Source organism: Falco cherrug, chromosome 7 (genome assembly GCF_023634085.1).
Source record: "Falco cherrug isolate bFalChe1 chromosome 7, bFalChe1.pri, whole genome shotgun sequence".
NCBI lineage: Eukaryota > Metazoa > Chordata > Aves > Falconiformes > Falconidae > Falco > Falco cherrug.
The window spans coordinates 30,730,768-30,756,662 of NC_073703.1; the positions used below are offsets into that span (position 1 = coordinate 30,730,768).

General features: G+C 38.0%; 1 protein-coding gene across 4 annotated transcripts in view; it reads left to right on the forward strand.

Annotated features, from left to right (window-relative positions):
- The window catches only part of PPP2R5E (protein phosphatase 2 regulatory subunit B'epsilon), a 77,409-nt gene that overhangs the window by 43,581 nt on the left and 7,933 nt on the right, over positions 1-25,895 (forward strand). For all 4 annotated transcript variants that reach the window (XM_055715724.1, XM_055715722.1, XM_055715723.1 and 1 more), the window contains 10 exons: positions 536-732; positions 12,652-12,753; positions 14,840-14,932; positions 19,366-19,496; positions 19,584-19,643; positions 20,275-20,383; positions 21,356-21,409; positions 21,507-21,557; positions 22,605-22,724; positions 23,847-23,974. In XM_055715724.1, coding sequence (XP_055571699.1) covers positions 536-732; positions 12,652-12,753; positions 14,840-14,932; positions 19,366-19,496; positions 19,584-19,643; positions 20,275-20,383; positions 21,356-21,409; positions 21,507-21,557; positions 22,605-22,724; positions 23,847-23,974 — 1,045 coding nt within the window. The remainder of the gene's footprint in view (positions 1-535; positions 733-12,651; positions 12,754-14,839; positions 14,933-19,365; positions 19,497-19,583; positions 19,644-20,274; positions 20,384-21,355; positions 21,410-21,506; positions 21,558-22,604; positions 22,725-23,846; positions 23,975-25,895) is intronic.

A 25,895-nucleotide genomic window follows, 5' to 3' on the forward strand; every position in this document is an offset into this window, starting at 1 on the left:
ATTTTGCTTTGGAAAGGGTCCACATGGGGGTAATGATTGAATCTGAAAACTTGTTTGCAGAATTATAGTCTTACTGTGTACTCATATACATATTCATGTACATTCATATAGGGTTATAAATGACGCAGTGTTTTTAGAAATACAAATTACTCAAGCTTGATGTGTTTGACAGTTCTTTCATCCTTCTTTGGAGTGTAAGTTAACGATGGTGAATGTCAGCCGCCAGTGTATGTAGTGGTATATCGTAGAATTAAGTCTTGAATGTTGTGTTCGCCTTCTCCACTTCAGCCTGGACTTTTCTGGTGAACTTAATTTTCTTAATAGCAGGTGATTAAATCACTTTCGCACTATGTTGTTCAAGGTCTCAAACATACAATAGTAATACAGTTCCTATAAATGGTTCGTTTGTTAATCTGAGCTCTGTTTTACAAAATTCTATGAATGCTGCTTTCCTTTGAAATTTATGTTCAAAAAGAAATCCTGTTTTGTATAATAAGATGCCAGACTCACCAAGATTTCCTTTCTTGTTTCATAGACGTTCCATCTTCAGAGCAGCCTGAACTGTTCCTAAAGAAACTTCAACAGTGCTGTGTCATTTTTGACTTCATGGACACGCTTTCAGACCTTAAAATGAAAGAATACAAGCGCTCCACTCTTAATGAACTGGTGGACTACATTACAATAAGCAGAGGCTGTTTGACAGAGCAGACTTACCCTGAAGTAGTTAGAATGGTGAGTTTCTTCTTTCTCGTGGTCTCTTTAAATCCACTTGCAATTCCAGATGTGTGTTGTGGGCGAAATTGAACCCTGGAGTAGGTGGATTAAATAAGGCCTTTGGTTTATATTTTGTACTAGACATCACTAGAGGATAATTCTCCAAAGACAAAAATATTAATTCTTATATATTCTTAATTAAAGTCAGGTAGATGATGGTTATTACAGTGTAACAAGTTTATGAAAGGAAACCTGGATTGTTTCCTGATGTAGAAAGCCAGCAGCCATAAAATCAGTGTCCCTCACATTTCCCCTCCCTCACCCCCACGCCCCGTATAAATAATGGAATAATTTTTGCAAGTTCCTTACCTTTCTTTGAAATTCATCCAAGCTCTTGAGTGTATACTTTAGGTGGAGATAGCCTAAGGTATGCACAGGTAATGATTTTTAAATAATAAATGCTAAAAATGTTGTATAGGATCAGTGTGAAAACGTCCTGGGTTTATTATGTGGATTCATAGCAGCTGCTGTTAGAGTGAGCAAGATTACTCAACAACAAAGCCATACCTTGTATATACAAATTGTCAAATAGTGTTTTCAATATAAAAATGGAAACAGTACCAGATGCTAGCTATGTGGTGAAGAATGATCATTGTGATTGGCAAAATCAATCACTGCTTTAAAATGTTTATTCTGTACTACCATACAGGACCCTTTAACCTGTTACCTGGATGAGAAGGCAATTAGTTAAATATAGATTTGGTGATGTTGGTTTTCTAATGGTACTGTGTGAGCATGGAATCCACTGGCTATGTGCTGTAAGAAGGAAAACATGAATAGATTTTACATTACATTATATGTGCTCCTCATTTCTTTGCTGGCACACAGATGCATGCTGTGTTGCTTGTCTGTAATACTTAAAAATAGCTGTAAATTGTGACAGAATCATCAAGCAGTTAATAGTGGAAAAACAGAATTAAGGGTGTATAGAAAAATGTTAATATGGCTTCTTTGTGTGTTTGCATTGTTAAAAAGCCGATAATTATGTGATCAGATTCTTCCCCTTCTTCCTTACCCTCCCCTTCTCTCTTTTCTACTGGACCAATCTACTGAATGAACTGTGTGTTTTTCAGTCTGTTATGTTATTTGTTCAGCATGTGGTTGCCATTCAAATACCAGTCTGAAGACAGAATTACTGGTTGTTTGCTCAGTTCTTCTGCTGGTGCCGCACTGTAGTATTTAAATGGTTTGCAAATGTTAGTTTAATCTTACTTGTACCCCTTTTGATGAACAAATTATATCATACCCTTTGTATAGACAGGACACTGATGCGCAGGTAACTTCAATAAAATTAGGTACTTCTCCTGTGTGTAGGAGATGCTTCCAAACTTACCTCCTGGGAGAATTTGGTATTTGGTTTTTTTTTTAATGCGTTTCTGTTATTGAGGTTGTGTTCTCGCTTTGACTTCGATTATAGTTGTTTACTGCAGCAACATTTGTAAAATAAAGACTCTGCAAGTTAGTGTTGTCTTAGGTTGGGCCCCAAGAAACCAGAATTTCATGTGTAACTGCTCATGAAGTTCAGTTTGAATCATAAATGATAACTATGACTCAGGCTGAACTTGCACTGTAGAAGAGATGCAAAACCTGTTTGCTAGCATGTCCTACTGCCCCTGCAGTCACATTGATTCACAAAACAGTTTTTATCTTAAGGAAATGATGCGTTGCCTACATAGCTTGAAAGGCATGGCTTTAAATAATGTTTTTAAATATGGTCTGTAACACTGATATGGAGGAGTCACTGGAAGTAAAGATACAGTGTAAATTTTTCCAGTGGACTTCACAGATGCTTGCTAATGGAGCTTCAGGAATTCCAGTTTCAGCTTAGCTCATTTTTGGATATGGAAAGCTGTTCTATCTTCTTTCCTCCAGTGTTCCCCTGATCCTTTCATTGCATCATGCATGCCCTTCTTCATCATGTCTTGCATTTGGGCTCCAGTGCTGACCTCAAGCTATGTTTTCTCTTCAGTGCCCCAGGGTATTTAAGCAGGGGAGGACTGAGAATATTCTCAAGTCCTGTTTACGGCTACCCAGTGGCCCTTGACTGCCCAGACTTGGATTTTTTACAAATAAAAAGGTGCCTAAGTGATTAGGGAGGTGGACATGTTTTTTTCCTAAAGAATTTCCTGGACAGTTGTAATATTTAAATTCTGTAAGAAACTCTAGCCTGCAACAGACACTTGTGGCTATATGAAAGAGTAAGCTGTTGGGCAGCTGGAGCGCCCCAACTGTGCTTGTCCCAGCCAGCAGCGTTCTTGGTGCATGTGCTTTTGGAAAAACACTTTGGTGGTTTTATTCCATGTGAGCAGGATGCTGTACTCTGGTATTGAATTTATGTGAATGAATCTATGGCAAATGCATGAGTGATTTCTGTCGATCATCCCAACGAATGCTAATGCAGCGTTTCTACTAAAGCACATCATCAAGGCTTTTGTGGGTTGCGTGTATTTTGTATTTTACAGATAGGCTATCTGGTGCAAATACCATTTTCCCTCCAGTTCTTTGCCTATAAAAGTAAGACTTCTCCCATCACTTTGGTACAGTTATACGGGTCCTAGAGGGAAAGGCAGGACTTCCAATATTATATAAAACAAAGTTTTCAGCACATACTGCCTGGTAAAGAGACAGCATTAGTCACTTTGTGCTGAAGCACTGATTGGTGTAACTTGCCCTTTGCAAAAAGTGCATGTGTTTGTTTCCAGCAGAATTGTGCTTGTAATCGTATACTGAGACAGACATAACTGCACACAGTTGACTTCATGAGTGCAACTGCCGCCTTTATCTGCTTTTGAGGGTCTTCATCTAGGTCTCCAACTGTGTTCACAAAGGAACTGTCACATTGGCAATCTCACACCTGTCATGATAGTGAAGAAGACAGATCTATGTCCTGAACAAATCAATGTCCCTGTTGACGTGCCTGCCACAATTGTCACGGGAGTGTTTTGATTGAAAGACCAGTATCTTAAAGCTGATCAAAATGGAGCACATGTGTTCTTTGTCCCTTTGAAAGGCCTCCTCCCTGTTATATTTAATGTTTATGAATCCAGGAATTAATATTTCCTGTTTAGCCCTTTGGGCTATTTGGAGGTGAAGGGAAGTATTGTAAATAGAGGAAAAAGAAAGAAGTGTTTTGTGAGTTTTGGCATCATTTCGGAGCAGAAAAAAAGGCGCACCAGTATGAAGCTGATACTTAAAAAATTACTAATATTTACAAAGAAGAATTAATGGCCAAAGTCTTTTCTTGCCTTAAATCAAAGTTTCTAAAACGTCCAAAAAAGTAGTATCTGTGGAAGAGCCTTTTATTGTTTTAAAGTTTTAGAACATACGTTTATATTAGCATTCTCTGTTCATTGGCTTTACAGATACTAAGATAGAAAAGGTTGCCTGTAAAATTCTTCAGAAACTCTGAGATTTTTAATTACTTCTAGAATGTGGAGGTGTTATGACTTAAGGGTTTCAAAAACAGTCGTTTGTGATAGCCAGCATAACAGCTCCTGGAGATTTTTACTTCCAGTAATCCTAAATTCATGCCATTAAAACCTTCATCCCCAATTTGTAGTATCACGTATTTCCATCTTGCTCTCTTGAATTTATGATGTAATGTTTATGTATATAGCTAAATGTGGGATCACTTGGCTCTTCGTCAGCCTGTGTGCATGTCCACTTTTTTAAGCCACCGTCTTTAGCTTGGTATATGCAGAAGCGGTTGGCATGTTACTGGTTATTTAAAAAGAAAAAAATAATTAAATTTACTAATGGCCACCAAAGCAAGTTGCAGTGGCATTGTCACTGTCATCAATATCGGTTGATGGGAAGAACGGTTGGGATTTGTGTTAATGGCCATAAGCTGGACAGATTTATTCAGGAAGGTATTGCTCAGCGTGCTTCCCCTGCAGTTTGATGTGTTGTTCAGAAGGGCATATGACATTTTTTAAAATTAGGCTGGTCTTAGGAAAAAAGGCCCTTGCCAATTAGTCCACACTCTGCTAAGAAGGAAATGCCAGTAATACGACTTTATGAGCCAATAATTGGACACTTAATCTAAAATTTGTTCCTGTCTGAGCAAAATGTGGAGGCTTAAACTAATGATGCTGATTTTGTTGGTAGCTTAAACGATGGTAGTTGAATGAAATGAATGTTTGTTATTATCTGTGGTATCCTAAAGGGTGTATGTAGTTTCTGGGTATTAAGACACAGATTGAGGAAACTGATTTCTTTCATTTAAAAAAATTGGATGGGGAAAAATTGACAAGCTGTTAAACTGAGAAATCTGAATGAATCTCTCTGTTGGTGAGCAACACTTCAGCTCTCCTGCTTGCTGCTTCAAGAATTGTAAACCCACCCCCTAAACTTTACTGTGATGTCTATGCAGCATGTGTGAATGGTTGCCAGCCCCTAAGAGATTGCTAATGAAACTTTTTTGAGATACACCTTTTAGAATGGAATAGTGTTTGTTCTCCTCTTAAGTGCAGAAATGCCTTGTGCTTCATGTTACCAACTTTGTCTTTTCTGTAGTGATGTATCAAGTAAAATAAGACTGTAATCTCTATAGCCAAAGTGAAACCATATTAGATGTCTTGCAGCTCAGAAGCTATGTTGAGCAACACAATGAAAGAAACTTGGTTAAATTAATAACCAAATAAATACCAAGAATTGCATTTTAAAGTTGGGGTTTTTTTTTTAATTAATTTCTCTACTGATATAAATCTAGAGGGATTACATTCCTTTTACTGGAGGTTTGTCTCAACAGATGTGAGGGCAGAGTCTGATCAGGAGTTTGTGACAGACCTTAAACATAAAGAATATCTTGTTAAGCCATGATTTTTTTAGTATGTTAAGGAACCTATTTTTAGGAAGTGTTCTAGCTGTTAGACTTCATAGGCATTATGAGTTTCTTTATTTTCTATAGCTTTAGCTATAACATATGACTAAGTATGACACCCTGCTCGCTAAATGTTCATCTTGTTTAGGGTTTTCTCTGTTTAAATGTTCTTGGATAGAGATTTTAATGCAAGTCTACTTACATTCAGTCTTACCTTTTTGATGTAACTAAAACCCTGTGCATATGTTCCTGTTGGTTCTTGCATTATATTTAAAAATATAATACTGAATGTCATTCTGAGTTTAAGGGAAATAAATAATATACTCTTATAAGAATTGATAAATAATGCCTCTTCGATAACTTCAGGATTTCTGTAAAATATTGGGAATTAATCTTAAACTCAACTTGAATCAGTAGAAGTTGAACAGATTGTTTGAAACCATCCCAAGTGCTGAAAGGAAGATGCAATGTCCTCTGATGCCCCCAAAATGGACTTTGATTAAAAATTGCCATGTAGATGTAGCCATGATGGAGCAAGCATGCTATCAGAGTTAAAAAAAAAAAAGGTAAAAATCACATCAGATTTTAAATTCTGTTCTTGTTTCTTTACTGTGAGGGTTATCAATTCTGTAGAAGCAAGAAAAGAATCTGACTTCAGTTTCTTTTACGCATTATTTCCAAATTGCTGTTAGATGCTTTTTATTATTCATGTTCTTTATACACCTAGTTTGCACAAAACCCACAATGCTTATTAAAAGAAGAGGCTCTGATGTTCTGTACTCCTCTCAAAATATCAGTTGGAGGCAGCTCCTCTTGCAGTAGTTGCTCCTAATAATTTTTCCCGACAGTATGTAATTACATTTACCCGTATCCATTATTCCTCCTGTTGGTTACATAGGCCTCTCATTCGTCAGACTCTTATCTGCATAATGGTACAGTGACTAGGTCTAGAGCAAAGAAATAAACTGGAAGAATAGTTTTGTTCCAAGAAGTACTTGTTTCGAACTGCAGCTATTTTATTTCTTTATTTCTTTCTTTATTTACTTTATCTCAAAGGAATGTGCACCCCAACCCCTCATTTTGGCTGTGTCATCCTTAATACTTTTCAGGCATTGTATCTGTAGTTAAGCACAATGTGAATCTTCTGGGGGATAGTTTTCTTGGGTTTTGAATTTTTGTTGTGTTCTTCACTTTGGAGTCTGAGACAGTATGAGTTTTGTAATGCTGTCTAGAGTTCAAGTTTATGTATTGGCAGGCTTTCACTTGATCTGATGCCTGCTCTACAGACGAGGGGTTTTTTCTGCTGGTACTGTGCTTTGAATTTGTCCAAGATACTTGACTTACTGCTATGATGCTTTTAGATTGTATTGTATAGTATCAACCGGGCACACATTAAATTAATAACTGTTCCATTGGATCATCTCAAATCATAGTTACATATGGAGGTAGCAGTGAGTAGGGTCATTAGTAGTAGGGTGCACGGTTATGCTTGAGGTCTAGGTGACCTAGAGTGGAATTTCAGAGCTCCAGTTTCCAGCAGCGAGAAGTCTACCCGGGGCTGCCTGGGGATGGGGCTGTGCTAGCACTTCTGAGATGGTGAATGTGCTCTTGAAGTGGATCTCCCATTTTTTCCTCACTCCACTTCGATGCTTGTGATGGAGGAGTCTCGGGGTTTGTAAATTTTCTTCCTTTTGGATAAATGTCTACTCCAGGAGTGTACCTAAGCTTTCCAACTTGCTAATGGGCTTCAATGCAAGAGATCACTAGAAAGAAACTCTTCCCTCCAAACGTACATGGTGTGGTCATTGCACCAGAGCACCAGCTCTTCTGTTCTACAGACTTGCTCCTATGAGCATAGCCAAAGGATCTTGGTGTTGCTGCTTGCTCATCTGTATGGATGGAAGCTGCTACTGCTGCTGAAGTGGGAAATTGTAAGCTAACAAGTTTAGGAGCCCTGATCCAGAGCTAAATTCTTGCAGATTGAATTTTTAGACTTAAAGGTCAAGAAAAGATGAGAGGAACGTTTTTTCCCCCCACCGTGTGATCTGGATTGTTGACTGTGTTCGCAGTGCAACAGAGTCCATTTGAATGTAGCCAAGTCAAAATTAATGCTGCTGGGCAAAAAGAAGGCATCTAATATTAAGCTCTGAAAGGCTGTATTCAGGCAAGCAGTGGTGCAGAAAAGGACCTAAGCATTGTGGATTACTGTTGTGAGTATCTTAATATGAGTTTCTGGTACAATGCACCGTTCAAAGAAGTGAATGTTGAAAAAATAAAACAGGAACATGCAGGAAACAAGAGGGAGATGGTCTGACTTTTTATACGTACCCCAGTGCACCTGCTGTGTACAGGTGGGAGCTCAAGGGAAGGAAGCAAAAATAATCACAGGATTAAAAACAAAGAAAGAAACCAACAACTGCCTGGGTTCAAAAGCTCTTTCTTGCCATTTCCCAGCACAGAAGTTGGGGAAGTGTCATGTCTATATATAAATACATACATACTGCATATGCAAACATATATACAGAAGTAAAGAGATCTGGTGGTTTATCGAGAATCAACAGGGAATCAGGCAGATTCAACTTTGAAATCAGCAGCAGTGTGGTGTAGTTTAATAGTAGTAAAACTTCAGGAAAAGAATGCTGGTGGAATCATTTATGATTTTTACATAAAATTAGATACTACTTTTTGCAAGATGTACTTCAGTCAAACTTCTGAGAATGATTCAATGGTTTATAGAGAGAGAATATAGCTGAGTGACCGCAGTAGTACATCAGGCTCTAAAATATATAAATGCATAAACAATATCAAAAAGATAAACGTATGCAGATGTATTTCAGAAGGACAAGATTAGAGTCCATTAAGGGCCATTGTCTCCCAGTTGGCATGGCTTCACGTTATGGCTTAATTACATTTTATTGTTACTGGATGTTGTTAATATGCACAGTAGTTTAAACACGGTGTGTGCAGAGATACTTGGTTTCAATTCCATATGTACCTGGGGTTTATTTGGGTGGTTCCAGCTACTGGTAATACAACAGGTATTCCCTGTGGGCTAATTGGGTATTCACTTCCCCTGGTTTTGTATAGCTAATGTGTTAAGCTTCCCTGTGTGCATGTTTGTTTTCACTTCAGGCTCCATTCAGGAAAACTATTACTGATAACAATCTCTTGTTTCAAACAGCACAGAGTAGGAGCACTGAGCTGAAATTGAATTTGTGAAGTGTTTCTGTTACTGCGTTGTCATTTTTATAGCAGTCCAGTGAGGGACAAAGGGAGGGCTTCTCAGAACATTTATTGCTGACTTCAGACTTAAGGTTTTAGTACTTTCTTCTCTAAAAATTACTTCAGATATAAATGTGATGATAAAATCAAGGTTTTCTTGAAGCTTGTTACTTTTAACAGCATATTCATGGTTTTGGGTTCTGCATTGCCAGGTACTGGTCATCAGCTCTGTTCAGAACTTGCAGCTCATTCTTTGCGGGGGTATCAGAGCAGCCTTCCCGATCTTCTTGTTTGTTTTTAACAAATTGACATTGACTTGTAATTGCCTGGAAAAGTTTTTGCTTGCTTCTGGTCGAAGTTGTGCCTGACTGACACACTGACATGGAGCTTAGAGGTTTCTGGGCATCTCCAATTTAAAAATCTATCATTTTGGCATTCCCAACTTGATCTTGGAAATTTTAGATTCGGTGCCAATGGGTAGATTTTACTGGTTTTGTTAAACTGACTTCTGGTTGCTTGAATGTTCAGATTCTGCACAGAGGGGGAGCAGTGATGTCCTTTTCTACGCTTGGTTTGGCGTGTGCTTCTGGAAGGGACAGTCACGGAGGACAGCATGCAGATGTCTCTGAGGACATAATAGGAGAGATCTGTCAAGACACAACTTTCTAGAATATTAGAGTTCAAATTTGCTTTGCAAAAATATCATCTGGGTTTGAAGGCGTTCCTAATCAGTGGGAGATGGAAATCCGTATTGACCAGCAGTCGTTTGTGGTGGCTGTGGGAGAAGAATCATCAGGGGCTGTATGCACAGGCTGGCAGGGCTGGCCTTTGGCTTGATGATCCAACAGAGGTCAGAAGAGAAATGATGCAGCTATCCAGCTGAAGGAATTTTGGCATGCTGCTGGAGCCCAGGGATAAATATTAAGTAGCTACCTTATGCCTATCCAAGAGAAATTATTCCTTCCAGATTTGTAGCCAATTCCTGCCTTTGTGTGGTGGCTGTCGAAGTCTCTGATGTACAGCTGGGCAGTTCATGCATGGAAGAACTTGTTGCCTTCGGTTCTCCCTTAGAGGCTTATAAACATTAGCCACCCAGAGGCTACTGATTTAGATAAGCATGCTATAAATTGACACTGCATGTAAATGAGCTATCATGCTGTGTTGTGGTGATTAATGTAACTGTAATGGCACACATCTTTTAAAATTATGATAACCTGGGGAAAACACTTAAAGATAACCTGTTTTGCTTGTGCTTTTCAGGAGAGTATCTGTTTTGGCTCCATATAGCTTATCTTTACTCCTAATGTAAAAAAGAAAATTAAAGAGAGCAAACTGTATACTAGGACCATATTGTAACTTACATTGCATTTTACTCCTGCGTGTCAATTTTCTTTTGCAAAAAACTTGCTTCTGAGTTGCCTTGAGACTGGCCTTTTCTTAATAGGCACTCACCAGAAATCATACTGGTTTTATTACAAGCTCAAGACTCAGGTGTCAGTGCTGGCGCTTAACTAATTGTTGCTGAACCCTTCATACTTCTGTCATGCTGTTAAGGCTTTGCCACTAACTGCTCGAGGCTTGGTTTGACTGCATTTAAACCTTACAGGAATTTGTCTTGGTTTAACTTTTCACTCGGAAAGTATGTACTTTTCCTTGCAGGTTTTGTTTGTACCATAATTGAATATTTGTTTAATTTTCTAAACACAACAGCTAATGAATACTTACATTTTCTCCAATCTGTTGGTACAAATTTCATTAATTTATGTATGGCTAAATTTGCAGCAAAAGTTCTTTGTGGTTTCAAATTAAGTTTAAAGCAGAAAAAAAAAATAGCTGCTAAGTGCCTTTGGTTTTGCTAGTTCCCTGTTTTGGTCCAAATCATGAGAAAACTTGGATTTTTAAATGTGAAGCATTAACCAAACATGCTTCAGTAGGGATTGCAGAATCCCAGATGTTCAGCTCCAAGGCACCAACAGGTACATTTCCACCTTTTTATGTGGGAATCCTTTGGGCTGTCTACCCTCATTTGCCCTGTGCTCTTAACATAGAAACAACTCTGTCCTGCTGATTCTCATCACTTTCCTCCTGTCCCTGCTTTTTCGTATCAGGGATAGAAGACGGAGGAGCTCAAGAATCGTTGGGGAAAGACAAACTATAACGTGTGTATTCCTGGAGTAGCTATTTGAGTTTTTCTCATGAGACTAGAAAAGTCTTCCACGGAGGGGCTCTTGAGAGAAATGAATGAGTCAGGGGAAGAGGATGGAGGAGGGAGAAAAAATATATTCTAATAACTGCTGGTAATCACTTGGCAGGTATGCATACAGGGCAAGCAGGGTTCAGGATCTTATCAGCACAGGCTGTAATAAGTGCTGCATCTGTTAAGGCTGAAAGTCGTGCGACCTGAGAACGTGAGTTTTGCAAGTACAGAGGTGGCTTCTGTGAAGTGTTGTACTGTAACTGCAGTGAAATACACCCTCTTGTGGCAAGAAGGAAAAAGTCCGAGCAGAAACCTGTGTGACCTCTTTTTTTCCTATATTTGCTTGTTTAACCATACTTATTCTTATTTGGTCTTTCCCTCATGATCAGTGAATATTCCTCACTGGGAGTGCCACGTGCTTTCCTACAGTCTTCTGTTTCATCTTTCTGTTTATGGAGTACCTGAATCTGTTCTGTTTGTCTTGCAAATTCTAAACCTTCACTTTGCCTTTTCCCACCTGTTTTATCAGTTTGGATTTTATTTAAACTCTTGGCTTTAAAGTGCCCTTTCTTACTAAGTTGCCTACATAGTGAAAACAGGCCTTACAAACTAGCTTTACATCATTTACAGGAGTAAAAGGCTGGAAAAATAAATAAGGATGTTGAAGAACATGCTAGTTTTGTTTATTAATAGCTTAGTTTGTCTGAACTGCAATGAGGAGATCCTGTATAGACGGGATTAGGAGATAACATGCTGCTTTCCCCAGCTGTTTGATTAACTGGCTTAAGGATGGATCAAACGCAGTAGCAGAGTGGAAAGAAGGCACAACATCACCTTCAAAGTGCAGGAAAGGCCCTACAACATGTTTGTAGTTTGTCAGATTTGCTGCATAATAAGCTGTGTGTTCCATTCAGCACTGTAATTAACCCAGGAAAGCATTCCAATTCAGTCTTTGCTGACAGCATGAACTTCACAAAACCAAGCAGTGTCACCAAAGTACCTCTAAATAAGATTAAGCAAAGTAAACCAACCATGAAATAAAATGTAGGCTAAGTGTTGTGCAAATGCTATTTGTTGCTTTCATTTAGTACCAGGTTCTGTACTTGGCATGAGGTGACCAGGCATATAAATGTGTGAATAGCACTGGCAAATTCTTCACAAGTGCTGACAGATGAGACCTTAAGCAGATATCATTAATGTTTTTATGTGCAAAGGAAAATAACCAAGTGTTTTATGAAAACACTTCTAAATGCATGTTGATGGTGTTTCCCGTAACTCCTGAACAGTCGTGGCTCTCAGCCCATTGATGCCTAGTAGGACTGGGAATTAGATGTTGGTGGGCTTCTCTGGAACATGGTGGACAGAAGTAGTGGCAGACTGGCTAATGCTGAGATATCAGTGGAAAGAAGAAAAAAACAAAAACAAAACCTGGAGAAGGGAAAGCTGAGGCTGGTGGCTGGTCTGTAAAGTGACAGGTTCCTTAGACCTGTACTGTTGCTGAAGGACTTTGTCAGACAGCAGGCAAAAGAAATACTGCTTATGCGATGGATGGTAGGGTAGGGATAGACATAGAGAGCCCTGAAAACTAGCAACTATCTGAAAAATAGATCTCATCATTCTTTCTTTCGCTTTTCAGGTATCTTGCAATATCTTCAGAACTCTCCCACCTAGTGACAGCAATGAATTTGATCCTGAAGAAGATGAGCCCACCTTGGAGGCATCATGGCCACATTTACAGGTTTTTGATAATTTATTTCAGAAAAAAAATGCTTATCATTGCATACTTTATCTAATAATTTTCTCAGCTTTTTTTAAAAACCTGTGAATCAGAACTAGCCTGTGAGACACTGACGCTTACTAATAGTGTTCATGACTATAATAGACCTACAAACACAGGAGCATACTTCGTGGAATTTGCAAAATGTTGAAGCTTTCTTTCAAAGTCGCATTGATGGTGTCCCTCATATTCTTGTTTTCCTTCATTGATTTAAAAATTATTTTGCTTTCAAATTGCTCTGATGCAGAAGTGTTCTTCAGCAACTTCAACAAGAGCATTGCGGGGATGATAACGGCTAGCGCTTTTGCTTTACCGTGGGTAGTTAATTTGCATAGAAAAGTACACAGGTGTTGGCAGCTGATCAGAAAAATGAATGACAGGGTACATCCCCAAGTCTTCCTTCCGCTTCCTGGGTCAGGGTTTGCTTTCAGGTGTTTGTAGAGGGATGCATGCTCACTGCTGTGCTATCATCCGTTCCTCTGTACCTCAAGTGTCAACACAAGGTGTTTGGAACAAAGAACATCGACTAATTTTGGAGGAAGCATTGTTGATACTAATGCAATAAATTCCCTTATAGAAAATACAGATGCAGGTCCTGTCTGTGTTAGTCAGGGCAATGGCTTACAGCACTAGTAAATTTAGAAGTTTGCCTGAGTAACAGTTTGTGGGTCTCGGATTTTCTGTAAGCAGAGGAGCACGACTGACCTCAGCTTGAAATGAAGATTTTAGTGGACAGTTGCGTGCACAATCCTTGCATGTGAGCAGTTTGCTTCACTCTTTTGTGCTCTCAAATTCAGAATCTGTTGAAATGTAGGTTTCATCCCTCATTTATATTTAAATTTCACAAAAAATAAGAATCTTAAAAGCTTCAAGCCAGCTCTGAACAGCTCTGCCTGCCTGGAAACAGCACAGGCATACATGTCAGTTATCCTATGTTCGTTGACGCTAGTGCTGTAGTTTTAGAAGTTATTACTTACATGGAAATGATGGAATTTCTTAGGCAGTGGATAATTTACCATTGTCAGGAAGAAATGCACCAAAGTATTTGTCAGAAGGTGATGGAATTGATTTCCTGATAAGTTAGTTATGTAAGCTGTCACTTTTTCCATGTCATATTTCTAAACTTCTCTCGCTCTTTTTGATTTCCTGTTGCTGCTTCTTAGAAGTCAGAGAGCACTGACTTAAAGCAGCAGTAGCAGTATTGGAGCATGTTGGCGTTTGCATGGAAAGGTTTAAAATTATTTTAAAATGTAGTTTAGCTTCCTTTCTCCTTTTCGGTATCAATAATCATGCTCACTGAAGTCAGAAAGGAAACAGTTTTCAATGGCTGCTGTTCTTGAAAAGGTTCAGCAAAGAGAATTGCTCATCTGATCAGAGTTGCTGTCTTACGAGGCCACAACAGTCCCTGTTTCACTTTGCTTCCTTTTTGCCTGGTTTTTATTCTCTTCTTTTTCTCTGCTAAATGAAAAGTCTGTTGCTGTCCTGCTGAGTATTTCAGGCAGAGATGGAATTTCTTGAAAGTAAGCAGGTTTTCTCTAGCTCTGAGCTAGTCTTCATAGTAAGTCAGGAACTTCTGAATAAATTCCAGTTTGTATTCTTGTTCTGTGTTTCATGTTGTAGTACAACGCTACTCTAAGCACTTCCTAATTTAATTTAAGTATTTCTTCACCAACCCTTTCAGAATAGTAATGTCTGTATTTGATGTGACTTCAGCAGTTCAGAGGGCAGTTTAAATGTGCTTTCCAATTACTCTAGGAAGCTTTACAAGATGATAACAAGCATTACAAGGTGGCAGTGCTTGTTCTTGGTGATGAAATGTCTTTCATTGGAGTTAAATAAGCAAAGCTAACTTTAAAAGGTCATGTAATTAATTCTGACTAAGATAGCAATTTGATAAAGGAGAAAATATTCTTCATTTTTTTAACCTTTTGCTCTGTAGGAAAATAAGTATATTATTTTCTAGCGAAAGAATTTAAGGAAATACTTAAAAATATAAAGAGTAATTAAGTCATAAACTAAGCCATGGATATTTCTTATTCTTTTGCAGCTTGTATATGAGTTTTTCATACGATTTTTGGAAAGCCAAGAATTTCAGCCCAGCATTGCCAAAAAGTACATAGATCAGAAATTTGTATTGCAGGTAAGCTGATCCATTTTCTTTAAGGTTTCATTTTGCTTTTGAAAAAAGTGTCTTTAAAAAGGTTTTGTTTAGAATTTGAAAGTGTAACTTTGTTTAGCCTTTTTGTGTTGCAAATAAGCATATACAATGAAAGTTTTCAGTCTGTGGAGGTAGGGGAAATGTGTCTGTGCGTTTGTATGTCAGTCTCTGTTGCTATAGATATGTATAAAATAGTTGGTTTGTCTCCTGTTTTGATACCTGAATCAAAACATTTGACTTACTGGTTATGAGAGGGAGCCGAAACAGTAACTGTGGAAAAATGAAAGGTTTACTATTGAGTAGTTTAAAAATGCTGCTATCTAGATAGGCTACTTAAGCACCAGTTTTAATGTGTCTTAACATCGTTAAAATATTTCTGTTGGAATAGGAGAATATTTCTCCCTTCTGACTCTGCTGGAGAGCTGGCAACAGGGGCAGAAGTTCATTGACAAACCTGTTCCCAGTACAGTACTGAAAGCAGTGATGCTAGCAGTGGTCAGGGAGGAAGTACATCAAAAGGCCATGTAAAGTTCAGCCTCTGTTAAAAGCAGGGAAGAAGAAGTAGCATCAAAAATAAACGACATTGGCAAAGAATGTGTAGCTTTCATTTTCCTGGCCATCTTTATGGGTAAATGGAATAGATGGCCGCTGTCAGTTGGTCAGCTGGTGGCCAGGTATTTGACACCTATGTAATCTTCCTCCTCCTTGTGTACAAGCTAGGCTTCTGGTGTGCTTTGTTATTTCACTTGAAACTCCAGTAGCTGGTCTTCTTTACTGAGGAAGTTTCATCCAGGCCTTGACAGACACCAGAACAGAGATGGCTGAAGGAAAATGTTTTCTGGGATAAGCCAGGAAACTCCACAGCTACAACTTTTGTCTTCAGCTTTTGGGAATAGACCTATCTTGTGTTTTCTGTTTCCACCGTGAATTTTTGTCTAGCCACAGCATCAGAAAGAGCTTCCTGTTTAATGCTGTCCATAGCTTGCTTTTGAAATCGGGGAAATTTAGAAAGAATCCTACTTAGTTAGAAAAGGGAATTTCCTTGCGGGCTGAGACTTCAATGAAAGCCAAAAAGTGGCAGAAGAAACTCAGCGTTTCTGAAGATGTTTCTCACCCCTTTGTCATAGAGCTTTTATTTTCCCCTGTAGTGCTCAGGCCATAGAAGCAGCGCTTTTGCTGCCCATGTGTATTATTTGTATGAAGAATACCTGAAAAATGTAGTGAAGAGAGCAATTTCTGTCCTTAAATTAAAGGATTCAAAGAAGGGACTTCAGTTTCTTTCTTAATATCACAGGACTTTCTTCACCCTACAAAAGCAATAGGATATATTTATGTCTTTACTTCTCCCACCTTCTAAATACAAGAGCGTTTTCATCTGGGCCAAACCTGTATGGTGCAGTTTCCTTTTTGTTCGTCTAAATACTGATTTGAACAAGTAGGTGCGCCAATCTGATTGTCCAGCACCTGGTAGAAATGTAAGAATATGCATGGGGGGGTAATTGCTCTTGACAGGTTTTTCCGGACTGGTTTTATTTTCTTCAGATATAGCAGATTGCATTAAAGGAATGCTTTTGTTCTACTTCAAAATTGAGAGAAAATAATTCCTAGATGCTCCTGTTACGTGCAGCTGAACTGAACTTGGTCATGACTGGTGGCATCCCACCCATGCCCTTCCAAGGCATTCAAACCTTTACAGTTTGGCCCAGGAGAATGGGTCTAAACCAAGGTTTATTTATTTTTTTTTTTAAAATCCTGTTAGTCTTTATTAAGTCTACTAAATAAAAGAACGGTATCTGCTGAAGGAGGAAAATCAGAGTTTTTAAAACTTACGTATCTGAAAATGTATGATACAACAATTAGGGTTCAAAAGAATTCTAAGAATTCGTAAGTTCTGGCCACATGGTTAGGTGATGCATTTTAATATATTTTGCTATACACAGTGGGTCAATTTTAAATTCACGTTTTTCTATAAAAAGTTCTTTAGCCTATAGGAACTGAGGTGTTCTGCTGCTTACTGTGTTTGTTGTGTGGCTAGAGTAACTTGTAAGAATCTGCAACTACAGATTGCTTACATGGGGAACTGATTTGTGACTTAGCATTAAGGATGTTTGGTGTTTCACGACACTGATAACACAGGCGTGACAGTCTTTGAAATCATCTTTCTGTCTAAATTAATTTTTATAAAAAGATTGAGGAACTAATGAAGTGTTGCTTGGCAGTAAGGATGCCTATATGAAAAAATGTTACAGTTATTTTAATGGACATTTTTCAAGCTTTTTCTTGTTTGCTTGCTTTTTGCCTTTTTTTTTTTTTTTTTTTTTTGATACAGATGTGTTTCTGGCTTTAAGCTGTATGTTTTGATAAAATTTCTGTACTTAACAGTGTAACTGTTCATTTCTAAAGCCTGCTTGTGCAGCCTGAAATGGTAGGCAGTGGTTGCTAAGAGACATACCATTCAAATACATCCACAAGTGTCTATGTTATGGAGGCTGCTATTTTGGAAAATTTATTTCCCTTTTCTATGTGAGTTTAGTGTCAGAATAGTCACATAAATTGTGGAACTCTTGCAGCTTATCCATAAAAATAAGACTTCATTGTTGAAACCTGACAACAAATTGGACATATCAAAATAATTCTCTCGGTCTCTTAAATGGGAGACTGAGTCTTAGTTCAGCAACGTTTCCACAGAGGATCTGTATAAGAGAACTGGAAATATAAATACTTTGCTCCTAAAAGCAATCCAGTAAGAAAATTAAAAACATAAGTGTTTCCAGCTGTTTGCTGTCTTTGGGTGAAATTTGCTATTTGGGGAAGGATGAGGTGACTATTTATTTATTTAACTGTAGACCTAATTGAACAAAGCAATGTGTTTATAACCTCTGGAGGGCAGCTGACAAACCTCATCGGTGCCTCATGAAATTCCCACCAGATTCTTACTGCAAGGAAAAGATAGTGGGAGCTCATTACAAGCCACAGAAACATCCAAAATAATGAAGAATGTGTGCATCAGTCCTAAACCTGCATGTTAGAAAGCAAAATCCCAGACAGTTTAACAACTTTAATCATATTTTTCTGTCTTTTTCTTTTTCGCCTCCTCAAAGTTGTGTAGCAGGGATCAGGTGGTATACATACACTGACGTAGCTACTTATAATAGGTATTTTTAATTTATCTATTTGTGAATCCGAGATAATTTTGTTTTCTACCATTCATGCAATAATTTTCTGACAGTATCTTAGACGTTTGTAAGACCTGTTTGGCAAACTGTCTTCGTTTCTTTTGCAAGACTGGTACTGGTTTACAGTTAATTTCTTTTTCATACAAGAGAGATACTGGTCACTTATGATTACTATGTTGAACTTCCCCATTTTCTGTGTATTTGAGGGGGTGGAGATTTTGGGGTTTGGGTTTTCTTGTTTGTTTGGTATGCTTGGTTTTTAAATGAAGTTAACCTTCTTACTCCAAATGTCTGCCAGAACAGGCAGTGTTGTGGTGTCAAAAAAGATGAAGAAGGAGGGGTCAGGGGAAGCTCTTATTTTTGTGTAGAGGATTCAAGGGGAATAGAACACAGGTCTGCAGGTGATACTTCTGGTGCTCATTTCATGCCTTAATTCTTAGAGGCAACTTCAGGTGTCAAGTGTTTCAGGATGGATTTTGTACAAGGCACCAGCTGGTGTTCTCTTTTGACTGAATACCACGTAATCATTTTGCTGTTTTAAAATCTTAAACAGTTACTTAGTAAAGGTGAGGTTTCTCCTGTTGTTTTGTTGGGGTTTTTGCTTTGTTTTGTGGTTGTTTGTTTGTTTGTTTTTTCTGAACTGGATATTGAAGTTACCATTTTGTTCGACCTGGAGGATTAATTCCCCCTGATACTTTCATTTGTGGTGGTTGGTGGAGATCCTGTAACAGCAAAGCCAGTGCGTAGACTTCACCATTGAGTCTTTCCACAGCGTGAAGGCCATGCAATCCCTAGGAAGGCTTAAGAGCTCATTAATATAAATTACAAGTGAAAGATGTGACCTTCACACAATGTTGTTGGAACAAAATATTAGAGCAAATGATGATATTTTCGTTCTGCAGAGTGAAGGAATGCTGGATGGTAAGAGGCAAACTTATTTTGTAGATATGACAGCATCTAGGAGTTTATTGATTTCATTTTGGGGAGAAGGATTTTTATTAGTTGTTTGAAGATTTCCAAAGTTTTGTTATGTCAGAAGTGGAAATTAATAAACTGATTTTCGTGATGATGTGCTGGGGTTACAGCAGATTTTTTTAATACTGTATTTCTACACCTTGGGTAACGCAGATATGTTCTTACATGCATGTGCTTTCGTGAATTTTAACTTTTATATGGAAGTCTGTGTGTTATACCTGTTAAATATCTACTATTTCAGTTCTGTTTTTCCTTTAAACACAGCTGTTGGAGCTGTTTGACAGTGAGGACCCTCGAGAACGAGACTACCTAAAAACAGTCTTGCACAGAATTTATGGCAAGTTTCTGGGTCTTAGAGCATTTATCCGAAAACAGATTAATAATATTTTTCTACGGTAAGTTGTGGAAGAAGGTACTTTTTGCTTATGAACATTTTAGGAAACTGATCTATTACTTATATTTAACTTCTCTTATTTTTTTAGATTTGTTTATGAAACTGAACACTTCAATGGCGTAGCTGAACTGTTGGAAATTTTAGGAAGGTAAATGAGTCTTTATTTATTACCTATCTCAAACTTCCTTTCTGGACATGTCAGAATAGTGTTGGATTCGGAAAAAGTATTACTATAAGCCCTGATTCTGAAAGCAGATGTGTACACATGCTCATTTTAAGTTCACATGCAAGTCTGTCACATCTTTGCCAAGAGTATATAACTGGATGCAAATTACAGCCAAAAGTTTTGGACTGATTTTGTGTGTGTGTGTGTGTTAGATTTTGTGCACTTCATCTTTACATGCTGCAGAATTTTATGTTTGTTAGCACACTAACAGTGTGAATATTTTGAGTAAGTTAAATTCTGGTAAGTTAATTACTCAAGAACACCTTGCTTACATGAATGTACAGACCACATAGACAGTCTTATCTGGCAACAGGTTTGTGCAGCTGTTCTTATGATTATTCCTAAGTCAGAGCTGAATTACTACCTAGATATATACTACACTGCTAATATAAAGCAGGAGAAAAGTCAGCACCTGTTTACAAATGGTACGAGCCTGCTCTTTGTAAACAGGTACTGACTGTCAAATTATTTTAATGTAGAAAGTGCTTGTTCAGACCTCAAGAATGTTTTCTGTGATGATAACACTAACAAATATTTCTCTTCTAATTTCTAGTATTATCAATGGTTTTGCTTTACCTCTTAAGGCAGAGCATAAACAGTTTCTGGTGAAGGTGCTGATCCCTTTACATACTGTCAGGAGTTTATCCCTCTTCCATGCACAGGTAGAAATTGTGAAAATATTTTCTGCTGAGTTAGAATGATATAAGGTTCCTTTAGAAATTTAATTGTGTAGCACATAAAAGGTGGGGGGAAATTTTCAAAATGTAGAAAACATGCAATAGATTTTTTAAAATATGATTTCTATGATATATGTCTTGCTTCTGTTCTGATTAGATAATTAGAAGTGTGACATACATCTGTAATATTTTGGGGTTTTTGTTCAGTAGTTAAATTCTCTCTTTTGGTTTTCCTCTCTGCTATTTTTTCATTCTCACAAGTCTGCCTTTCCCATTCCCTCTCCCAGGAGGATGTTTGGGTTTCCTTAGTCTTGTGCTGTCAAGGCTCTTCTTCACCCTGGCAACTTTCCAAATACTAATGCCCACATTTTTGCATAATCCTTAACATTCTCCCTTGCAGATTCCTTAATACTGCATTTACGCTCTCATACATCTTTCTATACATTCAGCTTTCATGACATAATTTTTCCTCTGATAAGTGATACCTGTTGCCTTTTTCTCTGATTTTCAGATAGTGCAGGCTTTTTTATGCTGATAAAACTGTGCTTTCTGAATATGTTATTCCAGGTTTTAGCTGTGTCAGCTCATCTTGCAAGAGTTTTCATTATTTTGTTGATCTGTAAAATGTGTAAAAAGACGCAGTTTCAGAGAGTAACAGAAGCTTCAAAACATTGGTTGTATGACTCAATCTAGAATTGCAAGTTGCTCTGATTTTTGTTGTATATGCTACTTTGTACCCTAATTTTTTTAAGAATGTGTTCTGTTGGGTTTTTTAACTGAACTTTGAGTGGATTTGCACAGTGCAAACTATGCATCTCAGTTTAAAATTGGATGCCATTTGAGAAAGCTGTATAGCATCTTACCTTGAGTCTCTCTTTAAAAAAAAATAATGTTTCTTTGTGATTTCTTCATAGAAACATTCTAACTTTATTTTCTTAAATCTTTACTGCTTCACAGCTGGCGTATTGCATAGTACAGTTTCTGGAGAAAGACCCCTCACTCACAGAACCAGTAAATATTTCTTTAATACTTTTTTTTGTGTATCATAAATGGCTTGCCCTTTTGAGAGAAAAGTAAAAAATCTAAATTTTTTTGCCTTCTAATTTAGGTTATTAGAGGTTTAATGAAATTCTGGCCAAAAACCTGCAGTCAGAAAGAGGTGAGTGATACGCTACTGTTAACAAAACATAAGAGTTATTTCGTTCTATGATAAAATAGGCAGGGAATCTTTAGCTATTCCCAGGTACATAGCACATGCTGTGGTGGATCTTGGTATTAATTCTTCTAAGTGATTCTCCATACTTCAGTTCTGTTTCTTTGGATGTTTTTGACTATGAAGAGAAAAGCTTGATAACTGTGGTTTCTATTCACAAAATCTGCAGAGAATTTTTTTGTTTCAGAAAGGAGGATAGTTGAGGATAAATGGGAAAACTGTTAGATTTGGAATAGTTTATACGTAAGGCCAGTATTTTTCCAGGGAGGATGAAAGATATTTTATTGTCTGGCATTTACCTGCTAAACATGTAAAAGATGCAGTTAGACCTTTGCATTTTAATTTCAAACTTGATGCAAATCTGAGTTTCCCTAATGAGATTTTGTGGCACAGCAAACCCAGTATTTTGAATATTGCTTCCAAAAATGAAGTAAAATTAAGAGACTCTCCGTAGTTAATAAAGTATTAAGCCTTGGCCAAATGCATAGAATCACAGAATAGTTTGGGTTGGAAGGGACCTTAAAAGTCTCCTAGTTCCACCCCCCTGCCATGGGCAGGGACCCCTTCCACCAGCCCAGGTTGCTCCAAGCCCTGTCCAACCTGGCCCTGAACAGTCCCAGGGATGGGGCATCCACAGCTGCTCTGGGCAGCCTGTGCCAGTGCCCCACCACCCACCCTCACAGTAAAGCATTTCTTCCAGACAATTCTTTGTATGAGGCTAGGTTTTCAGCATGGATATACTGGTGCAATTCTGAGTTTTGTTGTAAAGGAGTACTTTAAATACAGCACTTGCACATGCTCATCTTCCTTCTTTTGAGAGACTGAATCCGGAAGCTGCTAAAGGTAGAACTGATAGCATTTTTTGAGAGGTGGTCTTGCTGAGCTAATAAGGCTTCCATTTTTTCCCTGAAGTGGTATTGGAGGGTTAGCAGCATTGTGCTGATTAAGATTATTCAGAGGTTTTATATTTAATGCTTCCTTCCTTGTCTTTAGGTCATGTTCCTAGGAGAGCTGGAGGAAATCTTGGATGTAATTGAACCATCACAATTTGTCAAAATCCAGGAACCCTTGTTTAAACAAATTGCCAAGTGTGTCTCTAGCCCTCATTTTCAGGTCAGTGGTAAAGGTTATTGCTTGTATAGGAATGTGTAATCTCAATTTCAGACATAATGCTGCCCCAGATGTAAATAGTATTTTATGTTATGTGGTTTAAATTACTTGTCTTCTGGATTTCTATGGAAGAGGGTATGTTGCAGTGGAAGTTTTAGTTTTGAGGTCCATGAATAACTTGTTAGATGTGCCAGGGGTGACAGCACAGCACTTACTGTTCTGAGCCACGTAAGGCCTTAAACTGTATCCAAACAGACTTGAGCCCTTCTGACTGTAGGTTACAGGTACTCATCATATGGCCTTTGGACCGATAGACCACGTATGATGTATTTGTTCCCTTTTTTTTAGGGCAGTATTGTGCAGCATTCTTGTTTTCCTGCTTACTTCCCTCTGTATTAGAGGTGATAGAACCCATAGCCTGTTTTCTTCACATTGTGTATGGGAAGAAGGGGAACAAACAGGATTTAAATTGAATCGTATGTCAAGAGGAGATAGGATTCGTGGCCTGTAGCGTCTTTTATGTTAAGCTAGGTGATGCATCTTAGCACAAAGGCAGATGTGACTGTTTTTCGCTCTTCCTTGGACTACATTTGTTTTCAGCATAATTTAGATCAGTGTTTTCCCTTCTGACCACCCCCCACCCCTCCCCCAGCTCCTCCCCAAGGTGATTATTATCACTGATACCTTCCCCACACTTAAGATCTCTCCTCACTTATTCAACCCAGCTACTGGGCCTTTCCCTGTCTCCTTCCTCTGGTATCCCAGCACAGCTCTTTTCCTTCCGATTGCAGTCACAGCAGTGAGGGAAGGGGGTGATGAGAAGTCTGGCTGCTCTCTCTTCTTCTCCACAGCTGCAGCGTTAATGCAGTGTCTGCACCTGGTCATCACTGAGTAACAACATATTGCTCAGGGAAAGAGAGAGTGGATGCTGTGGGATCTGAATTATGGAATAAAAACTTAATTCCATTAATGCTTCTTATACTACTGATTAGAGTTTTAATTCTAAAGTAAATGATACCTGTTAATTGATCTTTGTGAAATTTCTGTGATTTGTTTTTCCTTCAGAAAATTACAGAATTATAGGTATCTGAATTCCTGTTAATATTTTATTCTTTTGACTCAAAGGTGGCCGAAAGAGCACTGTATTATTGGAATAACGAATACATCATGAGTTTGATAGAAGAGAATTCAAATGTTATACTTCCCATCATGTTTTCCAGTCTTTATAGGATTTCTAAAGAACACTGGAATCCGTAAGTTTTTGCCATTACACTTTATCTTACCATTTGACATACCACTGATAAACTTAGGGAATGTCAGCTGAATGGAAGAGATCCAGACCCAAAGCTGGTATGAGCAGGTGCAACTCTGTTAATGCCAATGTAAATTAGTCTGTATTTGAGCTTGTCTCAAAATGTTTTTAATTATCTGGTATGTTTACAAAAATCACTACCTTATGGGGTAAAAATAGACCTTCTCACAAGTTGGAAAAAAGGGAAATTAGATGTTACATTGTTATTGAAGAAAAAGTGTTGCTCATCAAGTGTTTTGCCTACATGGTTTTTATAAACTGGTTAATGTCTTAAGCCAGATTGTAAATTGTCTAGAAGAATATTGCTTGGCATTAATAAAGCTTTGTGGCTGTATCATGGATGAGACCGATGCTTCTGGTACTGGCATTTTTCTAAATGTTTATGAATCATAGATATCATATTCTTACACTAGGTTGCTTTTTCTAAATTTATTTAAATACAGCTGTTCTCTATTATGCACAGTAATTGACCAGTTGCTTCATATTGATATCTTGTTAATTTGACATTTTTATTTTTAAACTGAATGATCTAGTAGAAAGTGTTTTAATGAAAAATATTATTGCAGTTAGATGCCATGTAATCTATAGTTTAGTTGAAAAGGTTTTCTAAGTCAAGATGATTACCGTTTAGTAAACCCAGTATTTTTAATGAGCTGCATTACATTCAGGTCCCAGTTGCTTTAAGACCTTACTGTAAAGTATTCGTAAAATATTTTGTCTTTTTAGACGTTAGTCTTTTTGTTCTGTACCTACTAAACCCTCAAGTTTGTATGCTTACATGACGAAGCTAATGCGATTGGAAAGCTGTAACCAATGCGGGTGACAAAAAGACACTTTCCGTGGCGTAGTAGAATCACAGAATGAATGGGTTGGGTTGGAACAGACCTTGAAGATTATCTATTTCCAGCACCCCTGCCCCTAGATCAGATCCAGCCTGGCTTTGAACACTTTCAGGGATGGGGCATCCACAAATTCTCTGGGCAACCTGTTCCAGTGTCTTACCACCCTCGTAGTGAATTTCTTCCTAATATCTAATCTAAATCTGCCCTCTTCCAGTTTAAAGCCATTCCCCCTTGTCCTATCCTTACAGGCCCTTGTAGAAAGCCCCCTCGCCAGGGTACCGCATTACCGTTCTCCAACCTGCCCATGTTCCTGCCCAAATTTATAAGCACATTTTTAAATGTAGGCAACAAAGAAGGAAGTTTGTTGGAAGAGGTGAATGACAGACAGAGGTGTGTGGGAAATGGCACATGGTTTGTCTGATACATACGTTAGCTCCAAAGGTTTCTGACACCTGAAATGCTGATTCACTGCCTTGCGGCTAAAGAGCTGTTTCTTAGCAGCCCCGTGTGTGAGCATGATGACCATCATAGTGGATCAAGAACTGGGATCTCTCGATTGATAATCTGTTCCAAATTCTTTGGAAGTTGTTTAGATTGATTTCTTTGCCTTCTCCCTTTTCAGTTGCTTTGTAGTTTCTTTATCTTCAACTCTGCCAGGAAGGAATTTTGACCCTTAGATAATCAGGCTATTGGCAGGCCCATCTTACTTTGGAAATTCTAGTATATTTTACGTTAGTTGTCCAGTCAGATAGTGTAAAAGAGTAAGCTGATGCTACCTTTTTTGAACCTTTGTGGGACAGAATGCATTTGAAGCCTTTTTGAAATTATTATTATTATTAGTATTATTATTCTACATAATTTCTTCCTGTAATGAACAGATCACGCCTGTCCTGTTTTATGCAATTAAGCAACTTAAATTCAAATAAACAGTGGTGTGTACTGGCTCTCGGGAAAGGTCAGGAACAGCGATAAGCAGAGTAGGCAGGCATTATATATATATAGGCATTATATATATATTAT